The sequence below is a fragment of the Pollicipes pollicipes genome, unplaced genomic scaffold (genome assembly GCF_011947565.3).
Source record: "Pollicipes pollicipes isolate AB1234 unplaced genomic scaffold, Ppol_2.1 Scaffold_3705;HRSCAF=4346_pilon_pilon_pilon, whole genome shotgun sequence".
Taxonomy (NCBI): domain Eukaryota; kingdom Metazoa; phylum Arthropoda; class Thecostraca; order Pollicipedomorpha; family Pollicipedidae; genus Pollicipes; species Pollicipes pollicipes.
Window position 1 is genome coordinate 13,623 of NW_023596358.1, and position 14,197 is coordinate 27,819.

General features: G+C 52.0%; 1 protein-coding gene across 1 annotated transcript; it reads left to right on the top strand.

Moving 5' to 3' along the window:
• Positions 1-707: 707 nt before the first annotated feature.
• Positions 708-1,767, top strand: LOC119092934 (uncharacterized; the record flags this gene model as incomplete). Its single annotated transcript, XM_037215830.1, has 1 exon — positions 708-1,767. A coding segment is annotated over exon 1 (1,060 nt), but the record flags the coding sequence as incomplete, so codon positions are not given.
• Positions 1,768-14,197: the final 12,430 nt, after the last annotated feature.

A 14,197-nucleotide genomic window follows, 5' to 3' on the forward strand; every position in this document is an offset into this window, starting at 1 on the left:
CTGAGTCCACATAACGCGCCACAACTAACCTTTCTCTTGTGCCGGAAAGCGGCGACTCGGCATACCCGGCTGGTGCCAGAGCGTAAAATGAATTTCGCGCGAGGTGCAGACTTGCGTCCACGTTAGGCCCGCTGAACAGATCCTAATCAAGCACGACACCCAGACGCTCGGTCTGGGCACGCACGACCAATCGTTGCCCACACAGGCGCCATTCCCGTTCAGCTAGTAAGAGTCCGCTCCCCCGCCCCCAAAACAACACAATAGCCTTTAGTGAGTGCCGAATCAGGAGCACAAACTTTGAACGCCACCGGGAAGCGAACACTCCAACAATCCTAAGCACACGACTCAGATGGTGCGCATTGCTGGACAGTGTAATTAGGTCGTCGGCATAACATATTTCTGGGACATGAGAACCATGGAGACGCGCTCCAAAACCACTGAGGTCCATCTGTCCAATCAGTGGAAAAAAAACACAAACACACACACACACGCACTCGCAAATTGGGATGACAAAATGACTCCCTCATGAATGCCACTATGAAGCGGCAAACTCAACGCCCGCTGACCGCCAAACATTGCGCGAGTTGACATAGTGACACCATTACATGGTGACATAGTGACACCGTTACGCGGTGACAAGGTGAAGCCATCACGTGGTGAGCGATGACGACGTCCACACCATGGCCAGCGGGCTGTGATGCGCTGCGATGGGAAGGCGTGCGCACGGGGCTGTGCTGAACCGGGTCGTGACAAGCTGCGGATTGACGGCGGAGGCACGCACCTCCCGTCAGGTTATCTGCCACCAGAGCTCGGCGCCTGACGACGCTGCGGAGGCACGCACCTCCCGTCAGGTTATCTGCCAGCTGAGCTCGGCGCCTGACGACGCTGCAGAGGCACACACCTCCCGTCAGTTTGCCTGCCACCTGAGCTCGGCGCCTGACGACGCTGCGGAGGCACGCACCTCCCGTCAGGTTATCTGCCACCTGAGCTCGGCGCCTGACGACGCTGCGGAGGCACGCACCTCCCGTCAGGTTATCTGCCAGCTGAGCTCGGCGCCTGACGATGCTGCGGAGGCACGCACCTCCCGTCAGTTTGCCTGCCACCTGAACTCGGCGCCTGGCGATGCTGCGGAGGCACACACCTCCCGTCAGTTTGCCTGCCAGCTGAGCTCGGCGCCTGGCGATGCTGCGGAGGCACACACCTACCGTCAGTTTGCCTGCCACCTGAGCTCGGCGCCTGGCGATGCTGCGGAGGCACGCACCTCCCGTCAGTTTGCCTGCCAGCTGAGCTCGGCGCCTGGCGATGCTGCGGAGGCACACACCTCCCGTCAGTTTGCCTGCCACCAGAGCTCGGCGCCTGACGATGCTGCGGAGGCACGCACCTCCCGTCAGTTTGCCTGCCAGCTGAGCTCGGCGCCTGGCGATGCTGCGGAGGCACACACCTCCCGTCAGTTTGCCTGCTACCTGAACTCGGCGCCTGGCGATGCTGCGGAGGCACGCACCTCCCGTCAGTTTGCCTGCCAGCTGGGCTCGGCGCCTGACGACGCTGCGGAGGCACGCACCTCCCGTCAGTTTGCCTGCTACCTGAACTCGGCGCCTGGCAATGCTGCGGAGGCACGCACCTCCCGTCAGTTTGCCTGCCAGCTGAGCTCGGCGCCTGGCGACGCTGCGGAGGCACACACCTCCCGTCAGATTGCCTGCTACCTGAGCTCGGCGCCGGTGCTGTCTTCCCTGACGGTGCAGGGGGCGTCGCCGCCCACGGGCACCGGTGGCTATGCGGGATGCGTGGTTGGAGATGTCGCCGTCCACGGAAGCGTGCACTGGCGACTAGGAGTCCTGCAGGCGCGCCCTGACCGGGGCCAGACATTTGCGCAATATATCTATGCTGTAAGACGGCATCTACATAGGCGACCCGCAGCCTGACGACCGAGACGTTGAAGCTGCCCTCCGTCTCAGTCACGCGCGCCGGCCGACGCCTGCTGCTGTACAGCACCGGCTGCCGCACCTGCTCCGGACGGTGCAGGTGGCGCTGAGCTGGCATATGGGTCTAACAATCTAAGTGCTCCACCAGTGGAGGGTCAATGAATCCGTCTACTGGCGGAATGGATGAGCGTAATCAGAGACGCATGACTTGCAGAGACGTGTCTGCAGGCGTGCTGGGGGTGTTCGTGTTTAAATCATTAATTTCTAATCAACCGGCCTTCAAAAGGTTACCAAGACAAATCAGCTGAGAGCTGGAATGTAGATAACTGATAATGGATAATATGCTAAATTAGCCAATAATGGATAAAACGCTGAGTTAACTGACAATGAATAGAACGTTCAATTTACTGATGATTAATTAAATGCCGAGGTAGCCTATGGTAAATGAAATGCTCAATTAACTGATGATGGACACAGTGATGATAATGGATACAGCAGCAATACCAACTCCCATCAAAATTGCTGCAAACTAACATTTAACCACAGTTTGTTGCTTACCAGAGCGGTTTAATCCAACCAACTTTCCACAAGACTCTCCGACCATGGCTGGACCTTTTGAAGTGTCTTTCCCGGGATGGGCTTCCAGCTGTGTGTGTATGCTGTATCATGTGAGCATTTTGGCTGCTGAAATTGTCAATTGGATCATACAGCTGTTTGTCTTCCATTTTTAAGCCACAGGCTAGGGCTATCTTTAGAAGCAATGTGGTGTGAAAAAGATGCTTATCTTCATTCCATCTCGCTGGCATTTGTCTGATATTAGCAGGCACACGTCACGGTTATTGTCAAAATAATCTGAAGGCCGGATCAACGGTATGGTGGGTGGGGAAGCGACGATAACAACGTTATTCGGCGCTGGAGGCAACCGCGCTCTGCCCGTCCTTGGAGTCCTTCAGTGGCAGCTACAACAGGTCTGCGGTTTCTTGCAGGCCCTCGAGTGGGTGAAAATGGAGAAACCCTGCACCAGACGTGTGGTTGGCATGAACTGTTCCAAAACAGGGAAGAAGGTTATCAAAAATGACTGTGGGATGCGGTGAAACATAGTGAGGCACTAATCAAACAAGGGCAAACAAATCAAACAAGGACAGGACTATTGTTTTTTGTAAAGAGTTGATGCCCATTGAGAGTTGATGTCCACTTGTCTGCTGCTGTCGGCCCATGATGCACGCTGTGGCAGGCTAAGGTTTCCGCGTCAGGTGCAGGAGGCATTGGTTTGCACCACGGACTGACCCAGACGATGAGTTTGGGGTAAATAAAGCATAGGGTGTTTGAAACCTTCTGAAATCTAGGATGTATTTCGCTTTATTTTGCTGTCAAGCACAGCTGTATTTCTTTGTCTTTTCACTTGTTATTTTGAGGTGTTTTCGGCTTGAAAAGTGTGGCCAACGGGTGTTAAGCACTTAAAAACCAACACCAGGTATACACACAATCTTTCTTGTGCTCGTTTGACTTTATGAATTGGCACTGTCCTTCCGACATGACACATTCGTTTACTTGGCATCGCATTTAGTCAGTTATATGCCGAATAGTGCCGATTCGTGTGCAAGATTCGCTACTTGAAATATGTGAATACTGTTCGCACCATCCACAACAATGTCAACTGCTACATCCCTAACTCGGTCCTACAATTTCAGACAGTTCTCAAACAATGCGCAACGGACGCAATGCATGCATTTTGCGCTATATGTGCCATGGAGTGGTTGCCAAACTAATTTCTTCAGCGTAACCAAACGTTGAGTTGCCACTTTCATGGGCAATTTCATAACCTATTGGGGGCATGGCTTCTGTTCGTTGCATTGTGCCTGCTATGTGCTGTTTGTTAAGGCAACGGAAAGCTGAAATTTACAGCGTCGGTTATGGTTTCATACCGCATGATATGTGATGGAGGTTTTTTTTTGTAATTGCACAGGCATTCCAAGGGGGCAGATCCTACCAAAGATGTGCACTGACTGCCGCCCGGTCTGCTGGACAGCGATTCGTGCAGCATGCTTCGAAGTTGCCATATAAAATAACGTTGCGTGTTGAAAGTTTTATTTAGGCACCCAAAGCTACACGTGAAAATGTACAGTCAGTGGGAAATGCTGAGCGTTGGTTTCTGGCTGGCCACATCGGCCTAACCTCGTTGTAGGAATTTGAACTCGTCCTGGTTGTTAAGAGCATTTCGTGGCGTCGACGCTCGTTGCGGAAGCCCCCCCCCCCCCCCTCCCCGCCTATGTCATCACGTGTTGTCGTGTGGCTCTGTTTCTATTTCAGGCTTCTTACAAGGTTGTGAGGAGGAGCCTTCACTTGCCATAATAAGCTCGTATCGTATTTTGAGACCATTTCTCCGAATTTCCAGCCTGCTACGTTACTAAGGGAAACTAGTTCATGACTTCGGGGCCAAGCCTGTAGGTCATAGGTCCTTAAAACTTTGATAACTACTTGAGCACTGGTCTCAAATACGCGAGATCTACCTTAATATCGGAGGGACCTGTGGAACTTTGCGATTTCTTTCTATTCACTAAATCTGCCTTGAAACTCACTACCTTATTTGCATACCATGGATGAATTCCTGCAATCAGAGGCATCGCGAGGCATGTATTTTCGCGGTGCTCTGATTCCATCATCCGGTCGCGAAACTCCACACCAAAACAACATCGGTTCAACGGCAATATTTTGTGGCAATGGTCAAGGCACCACAACGTTCGGTTCGGCACGTCCTACCCTCTGACACACCTAACCTTTAACAGAGCCGATACCAACGGTCACAGGTCATTTCGTTCAGAGGCAGACGACGGGAGCTTAAAGCGAATCGAACCCACCCAGCCACGGGAGGGAGAATCCGAGTACAGCCGCTCTCGCTCACTGAAGCTTCTGGACCTGCCGCTGCTGGAAGTGAAAGGTGCAGGGGTGGAATGCCCTCGCTTGGATACGCCCGCGGTGGTGTGCTGCATATTTGCCAGGCGTGTGTGCGCCGCGCCTGCACGTGCATCGCCGCACTGGCACGTGTACCGCCGCACTGGCACGTGTACCGCCGCACCGGCACATGTACCGTGATGTAGGCACCGCTGTCGCCGACTCCTTACCAAGTAAGGTAGCGAATGATATGAGCACACTGTCCCTTACTGCAGAAAGCTGTGTTATCCACGGTGACTGCAGCGCTGCAGCAATCTGAGAGGAATCCTTCGAATGAATACACAAGTGTGCCAAACGACGACACGTATGCCGCGGTCCTGAACTTTTCGACAGTACATTCCCTTCCCCTCCTTCTACAAAAACGCGGACGGCGAAAGCCAGATCACTGATAAAAGCATTGCGTCACAAAAGGCCCGTCATATCGCTGGCGGTCAGAAAGGTGCCAAAGTACGCAGAGCGAGCGGTCGTGTACGTTAATTCCACGGGAAGTTTGAGAGCCAAAAGACATGTTCGCTTATCAGCACACTTTGGAGCTATATGGCTGGAACGCCCCTTCCTCGATCCATTAGCGGCCAAACGGACATGAGCTGCATACCGCCGTTTCTGAGACAGGTGGAATGTATGCACTCACACAAAGACAGGCTCACCCCTGGGGAACTGAACCATCGCTGTATGTCGAGTTAGAACTGGACGTCTGTGTCAGCAAGATGCGTATGTAAAGACAACGCAACCTTTTTATTACGTTTTCTCAGAGAGCTTTGGGGGAAAGGACATACTGGTTTTCATCAGTGTTTGACTTGGCCAGGTGGGTGTGGGGGTGGGGAGGCGTAGCCGGAGTGCACGCTCCTCCACCGGTTCCGCCAGTGGTATGCACCGACAGTATGGACGCATGACAAACAGTTTGTGTTTTGTTAGTAATCGCTCGCAGTGCTGTACTTCGGCGGGCATGTTTGGCGTCGACATGTTGCGTCAGACGCACCCAGTGTGGCTGGCAGCGAAGTTGCGCCTTCATACCCGGCGACGCCAGCTGGCGGGTGGCGGCAGCGCTTCCGCCTTCCTGCCCCCCGTCGGGGACGGGGCGGTGTGGTGCTGGGGGTCGTGGTGGCGCTGCCATTTTGTTGGTGCTGGCGTGGGTGCCGGCAGCGTCGGTTTCGCACGGTGCCCACGCCGCCTGGACGGTGCTGCCGCCGGCGGACGGACCGCTGTCACCGGCGCGCGGGGAACGCCATCGCCCGGCGGGCGGCGGCCGCCCGGCCGGACCGGACTGGCGCGTGTCAGTCCCGGGACTGCCCCAGTCCCGGGCCCTCCCAGGGTCAAACTGGGATCGCCACTTAAACCACATACGCAATACCACGAGCGCGGCATTGCGTGTGTGATAATGCAAAATGTTGCACGGTCATGACGGTGTCTCGAAGGCGAAAACGGGTTGCCTGTGGTAAACTTTTCTCCTTACTGAAAAAAACCGTCAAAACGTAATTCCGGGTTCAGAACTGGTGAGTGGCCTAGCCAGGATTTTGCTCGTCCAGGAGGATACCAATCGAGTCACAGCGGTCCTCCCAGTCAACGAACCTTTTCCGTCGCTTAAAGTCTTCGTTTTTTTATTAAGGGATATTTTTGAGTTTGTGATCCTATTTTGATGTTTTGTGGTCACGTTTCAGTATGTCTAAGAAGTCGCACGGGCGTGAAACTGCTAAAAAGTAGCGAGGAATCGGCCCAAAGGCCCCCGCCATCTCCAAGGGACTGAGCACCCTTTTGTCCACGCCACTAGAACGCGCTGATGTGTAAGGAAATTTTTTTAGCAGTGGTTTTACCTACCTATAAATCGGTACTTTTACACAAAATGAAGCAAACACTAGTTTTAGCATAACCACATTTACGTAATATATCAGCGTCGTAAAACAGCAACCACATCCACCATTCACGTAACTTTTCATGGATTAGACACAAAATCGGTTCATCAGTGTGTACGTTGCCTTTCTGGATGCATGCTAGGCGTTTTTCTGCGCGATCACGTCGTGACCAGATCACATCATCATATAGCCACGAGCGGCCAGTTGCGTTAGTGTATTGCTTGGGTCTTTATAGGAAAGTGTTGGGCGAGCTGCATCATGTCCAAATGTGTCCGGGCGATTTACTCTAAATCTATGCAACAGAAGTCCGTCTTGAGTCTCTCGGCTGGCGTACAGCATCGGTCTCTATCTTCCAGTGCGCCTCCGGCTGCATCCGCACACGCGTATTGGCGTAAGCGCGACATTTGCAGCGCCTATGTAGATCCATAATCCTCACCAGAGCATCTGAAACCAGGTTGGCACTGGTTGTAAAATCAGCGCTGCTGATGACAAAAAGCTGATATTTAAATGTTGCAACCACGACGGATTACAAATTAGCAGAGACGAGCGTCTGTTGTTTATGCATAGGAACACATCAGCTTGTTTCCCGACAACTGCCGTCAGACAAGGCTGAGATAAGTTGTAGCTGTGTTCTCGCCCGCGCTGTGTCGGCGCTTGACGTTCCGATCTGCTCTGGCTGCCGAGGTTTGGCATGAGTAAAAATAAAACCCAATACCAGCCTGCTTCATGGGAAAATTAACGTAGCTTCCCCATCAGGTGGTACACTTTACCCCGAAGTGGGGCAGCTGATATCATTTGAAAAGGGCTAATTTAGAAGTCATTTCCAGAAAAAAACGATGACGGGCGTCCCAAAACATTGCACCTACACGCGCACCTGAAGGTTATGGTTGTCCACAGATAAAAACATCATGAGGGAGGTAACATAAGGGAGCTCAGAACAAAAACAGATTCAACTCTCCCCTCTCTTCCTCACTATACCTACCGCAGTATCGAAAGAACGCCACCTGCGCGGTTTTCACACAGGTTCACAAATAACTGTTTTGAAGGCATGCTCCGTGCTCGATCAATTACATAAACACTTTCTACGGTGTAGAGCAGTCCTCTCAATTCTGGATTAGTTCAGTTGATGTCTGGAATGGACACGACTTAACGCGCGCTCGGGTGGGGTGTCAAATTGACCCGCCGTAGATTTTTCAGAATGGTTTTCGAACGGCGCGGCGTAGCCACGGCAATTTTTGAACAACTATAGATAGTTGAATAGCGGATCGTTTGACATCAGCAATTTAGATGTACCTTGTAAGGTCGCTGACCCATGGTAGGTCAAAGCCAGGCCATGGTTTCAGCTAAGGCAATTTCTAGGGAATCGGTCAATCCGATCAAGCAACGAAGTGTTTGACGAAGCCATACATCTATGAGATGCTTTCTTAGGCACCACAAATATTGAATGAGCAAATTACGTTGACCTAAGGTCAGGTATGAAGGTCAGAACAAGGTCAAAACCAACCTGATTTATTTCTCTAGTGCTCGCTGTATGGGCTGGTTTCCGGTACTCATTTTGAATATATTGATAGCGGGAACCGCATCATACACCTTCCATGAACGTGTTATATGTGAGAATAGATCACAGACTTAGAATGACCCAGGTCAGAATTTGTTTTGCTTTAGGAACATGCTGCTTAGCATAATCTTTGTCACTTATCCAAATGCAAATGCAAAACTCGAAGTAGTCTTATATCACTTTGGTCACCATGACCTTTAGAAGGTCAAGCATGATCACTGAACTCAAATGAGCCTGTGAACTTCTGCTTGACAGCTAGGTTGCCTAGGCAACAGCAACAGCAACAGTTGCCTAGGTTCTGGGGACACCTTGGAGACCAATCTGAAATTTGATCTTGATTGGCCTTATTTGACGCGAAGATCACAACCTATGAAGCTTGCACTTTGACTTAAGTGAGTTCATGTACAGATGAACGCACCTTGTAAATTTGGTGTCTCTAGCTTTCTTAGTTTCCGAGATCTCGAGGGGGAGGGTCAAATTGACCCACCCCCACCCTAGCGAAGGGTATCTAGCCGGCCACCCGTGCGCGTGTTAACGAAAGCTCTTGTATTCTATGCCTGCTCAACAAAAAGCTGCGGGGCATCGTGGCCGTGCTCATGCTCGAGTAAAAACAATGCGGCCTTTTTTCTGTCAGACGGAAGGTAAAGCTGCGAAGGCTACCACTTTGACACTTCCCCAGAAAACTTATCTTTGCCTGGCGCACATGAACATGAGGGTCACGTGACAGCTGCAATCCTGCCATTTTGAAAGAAATGGATTGAAATCCCCTTTTTGTCACGCATCTTTTGGAAGCTACTTTGCCGGATGCGTGTCGTGTCTGTCCTGGACATGGAGTCGTGCTTCCGCAGTCCATGATCACTAAGTCAGAAAGTGGTGCGTGACCATGGCAGTGCCTCGGGGAGATGTCTTAGTCGCTTGCGGTAAATATTGATACCGTGCCTCCAACATTCGGTGAAAATAGGACTGAAAGGGGGCCAGGCCAGTCACATGGAAGAAAAAGTAATACGTTGCTTTTCGTTTCCTAATTTTATTCGGCGGCTTCCCACCCGTTTACGTTACGGCAATGCCGTCCACGCTCCGCAAGCCAGAAAGCGACGTCAATGTTTAAAACTTTACGTGGCATGTCGGGCTACAGTCCTCTGCTCGTGGCCCACGTGCCAGCTCGTGGTGTCAGCGGAGCGCGCTGGTCCGTCGAGCCAGGCCGAGCGCGACCACGGCGGGAGTGTCAGCGGAGCGCGCTGGTCCGTCGAGCCAGGCCGAGCGCGACCACGACGGGAGTGTCAGCGGAGCGCGCTGGTCCGTCGAGCCAGGCCGAGCGCGACCACGGCGGGAGTGTCAGCGGAGCGCGCTGGTCCGTCGAGCCAGGCCGAGCGCGACCACGACGGGAGTGTCAGCGGAGCGCGCTGGTCCGTCGAGCCAGGTCGAGCGCGCCCACGACGGGAGTGTCAGCGGAGCGCGCTGGTCCGTCGAGCCGAGCCGAGCGCGCCCACGACGGGAGTGTCAGCGGAGCGCGCTGGTCCGTCGAGCCGGGCCGAGCGCGACCACGGCGGGAGTGTCAGCGGAGCGCGCTGGTCTGTCGAGCCAGGCCGAGTGCGCCCACGACGGGAGTGTCAGCGGAGCGCGCTGGTCTGTCGAGCCAGGCCGAGCACGCCCACGACGGGAGTGTCAGCGGAGCGCGCTGGTCTGTCAAGTCGGGCCGAGCGTGACCACAGCGAGAGTGTCAGGGTGACTGACCTACCAGCTTGCCCGTCCGCCCTTGGTCAGCTGGCGCGGAAGCTTTGCGATATTGCTATGGACAAGGGAAACCCCAACTAGCCTGTGAGTCAGACGGCCTGCTGGAGCTTTGTACATATTTGGTAAACTCATGGCGTGCTTGGTGCATACAAGCGTCGAGACAGACCGGAGAATTTTCCCGTGACATGAGTGAATTTGAAAACTGGACAGCCGAATCCGATACGGAGGATTAAAGAATTGAATGCCGAGATATGAGGAAGTAGAACTTCCAGCAAGTTTTGCTGTGCTCAAATGTGACGGATTGCTTGGTTGTCCTCGGATCTGTTATGAGAACTACACAGTGCGACATATTGGACCGGCTCGGATTCGGAACTTGTAAAAGCGCGGATTCTCGGACAGATGGCATTCAACATTGTTGGGTCGGACATGATTGGACTCGAGCTCTGGAAATCCACTCCATTAACGGTTCCCGCGTCTGGACGCGCCACTGCAGCATTCGTTGCTCGTAGCAATGGCACTGACGGGGCAGGAACAGTCGACGGCAGCGTGTCTGACAGATGACGGCGGAGCTGCATCCGCCGCCGCCCAGCTGCCGATCTGCTCTCTCAGCAGAGAGGGGGGGAGGGGGGGGGGGGGGGGCAGATGGCTTTTCATTTGGCCTCTGCACCTGGCCCGCCGCGCGAGCTTCGCAGCTGTCGTAGCCCCGTGAGCGAGGCTTCGAACCAGCAGATGCCCGGCCAAACGTTGATTAGCGGCGCCGTTGCTCGCTGCAGCTGCTGACCGGAGAGCTGGCTGACGGGCGGCGGCGGCGCGCCATCTGACTCGGGATGAAGGGGTGAATAAGTGCAGAAGTTCCTCATACTCTAAACCCCTTTTATATTATATAGGATGCATGCCAATTAAATTAAGCGCCCTCGACATTCTGTAAAGCTAAGTTCATAAACTGACATTTAGCAACAATGGCAAAGCATGATTCAGGTTTTCGTCCTCCCTGCTGGTCATGGCAACACCAACACCAAGCAATGTCATAATTTGATCGCCGTTATTTCATTACTTATTTGCAATAACTTCATGATTTAATAGCAATCATTTCATGGATAAATTGCGGTTATTCCGTGATTTAATTCAATCGTATACGACCTCCTATTTATTTCTTTCATTTCCAATCAAGATCCATTCCAAGCTCTTCAAGATCGAGATATTTGTCAACATTTCCCTTTCTTTTTGTTTTGTCTTCGGCCATCACGTAAGGACGAAATATAACGCTTCCATGATTGAAATGGCTACTTCCGCGCACTTTTTTCACTGGGTTCATGATAATGCCGTAACTTGACATAATTATCACTCCGTAAATAACATGCTTCCGGCGAAGGCCAAATGACGACTTCAGCAGCGGATTATAATGTGCACTGGTATATGTGAGTTTGAATTTTGGGTGAACTTAACAATACAAAAACCTTAAGAGACATCGTCTTAAGGTTGTCACTATATCGTGCTCGGTCAATGTCTCTAAACGGATTCCAAAATGAACAGAAATGAGAGCCGAACGTGCAAGGCATAACGGTGAGAAGGAGTGTTCAACGTTCGCGATCGGAGTGGAGATGCAGTAGTTGGTTTGCTGTTTAGCGACACATCGAACGGGTGACCATTTCTGCAAGTAGCTAGCTTTTGTGATTTGTCATTTCAAGACATGGACTACTTCACACGATGGCCCCCCTTTTATTATGCAAATATGTTCGCTCTATTTCATAGATGTGCCGATTTTTTCCATTTAGCAAAATAGTCAATCATAATCATAGGCAAAGGCAATATGATCAATACGACACCACCTCGCCAACCCCTATCCCCTGGAGTCCCCCCCCCCCAGATGCTGTTTCGAGATATGGCTGTTGGCTAAGAGAAAGTGTTTTACCTGACAGGCACCGAGAACTTTGTGGACCTGCTTGGAGCTATTCGGAACTTAGTCCAGGAACTCAAGGAAGCCCAGGAACTTCAGGAAGCCTTTACCAGGGACCAGGAGCCAGCAGCCAGGAACGTTGATCGCCTCCCACGGCGGTCGCGGGTTAGAAGTCGGCCGCCAACGATGCTCTCGTTTTCCAGGTACCGTTTTGGTTCTGTGAAGGCAAAACTACCCCCACTCTAGGGGATTTAATCGGCGCACTGCGCTACGCGACATATCGCTGCGATTATGGGTAAGACCTTTGATATAAGTGCCTTTACAAATTGCTTCAGAGGAGAAAAGCCCAAAAATAAATGGAAAGCCTTCTAAAATCTGCCACGTTGCATTTTTTAAAGTCACCTTCATCTCGTTTCCGTAGACAGCATGTCTACTTAAACGATAGTTCACGCTGGAAGTGCGTCTTTAAATACTAAGAACTTGGCCACGGCGATGAATGTTTAAAGCCTGATCGACAGGATGTGCTGATTCGTTTCGTGTCATATGAGACTTCATGTTACCTTTGTTTCGCTCGGCCCAAAATGATATCACTTGCCAGGATGTTTAGGGTTGAGCGGCAATTAGATCGCAAAATCGTTGCATGCCTCATCAGTGAGAACGTGGTGTCTTTCCTCAGCAGCTTTAAAAGGACAGCCAGTCCAGTATTTTCTAACAAGCATTGCATAGTGGGGCCCGTCATTGGGTCCGCTTTGCGCTTTCTGACGTTTTATTACTTTCCGTGGAGCGCTGTGCAGCGTTTTATGGCACCGGTGAGACGCTTTAGGCGGCGCGCAACGAGCGGAGCATGGGGAACGGGCATGAGCGTGTCGTGCTGACGGCCCCAGACAGCCGTGCCGGGCTGGCGGCCCTCGAGCGGAAGCAAATAGAGCCCCTCGTCTTTGGGATCCCGCAAAATATGTAGCTGTTATGGATATATTCACATGCGCCGTGTTTATGTGGCTCTTAACGCTGGATTTACATATGCACTGCTCATGTAGCTCTTATCGATGTATTTACTTGTGCCGTGTTCATGTAGCTGTAATCAGTACATTTCAGTATTGTGTGTCCATGGGTTGACCGTCAGAGTAGCGCTGGTGTGGTTTTTTAGCTTTTATTGAACGTTTGTACTTTGATTGCTGTGATTTTGACGTAACTGTCGTGATTATTTTGATACCGTGATCAAATTTTAGACGTCTTTTCATACATTTATGCATTATCCTATTAGGGTTTACTTGCTTTTCATCTTATATCTATTTCTGAGTTTGATGCGTTTTTAATTCTTTCTTTTTTAAGTTACAGTTAACGCACAATTGCATGGGGTCGTTACTTGTAAAATGACAGACTTTGATAAAGCCAAATATGGTAGTTTTAATTGACGAAGTCCACAAGGTTGCATTTGATAGCGTTTCGGTGACAGTGAGCCAAGTGTAGTGTGAAACTCGATCTATGAAGCTTCCGTGCACCAATCCCCCGCGGTAATAGGCAATGTGGCATGCAATCGTGCAATCGTGTTGTATGCAAAACAGGTTTCAGGACAGGGGACGCTGGTCGCCTCCCGGTTTTTTTCTGGCCTACCTGTACCGAAGCCGGCAATGGGCGTCACGTAAGGCTGGGAGAATCTGTAACTGCGCATTCGTCGCGCCGTGTCGGCGCTTGCTGTCCCGATCTGCTCCAGCCGCCGACATTACATGTGTGAGTCGAAAAACTCAAACATTCGGGGCGAACCAATGCAAACGAATCAATCTGTGGCCTTCACTTTGCAGTGTGCGGCCGGCGCAGTTAGGAATCAGGGGGATCGGCGATGGAGAGGAGGTTTTTGCGGAGGGATCGACGATCGGGAGGAGGTCCCAGCGGAGGTTTGGCAATCGGGAGGTGGTTCCAGCGGAGGTTTGGCAATCGGGAGGAGGTTCCAGCGGAGGTTTGGCAATCGGGAGGAGGTTCCAGCGGAGGTTTGGCAATCGGGAGGTGGTTCCAGCGGAGGTTTGGCAATCGGGAGGAGGTTCCAGCGGAGGTTTGGCGATTGCGAGGATGTTCCAGCAGTCCTTTCAGTTCCAGAGGATTGCCGAACCTCCACGGACTGCGGAAGTTCGACAATCCACGCTTACTTTGCTTCAGCAAATAGCATTTCACAAACTATTTTGGACAACGCACCACGGCACCAAGACACCTGGCGGTACCATACCAGCCTCGTCTGGCGCAGCAGCCGCAGCGGCGTATGCTCGTGTGGCGCAGCAGCAGCAGCGCA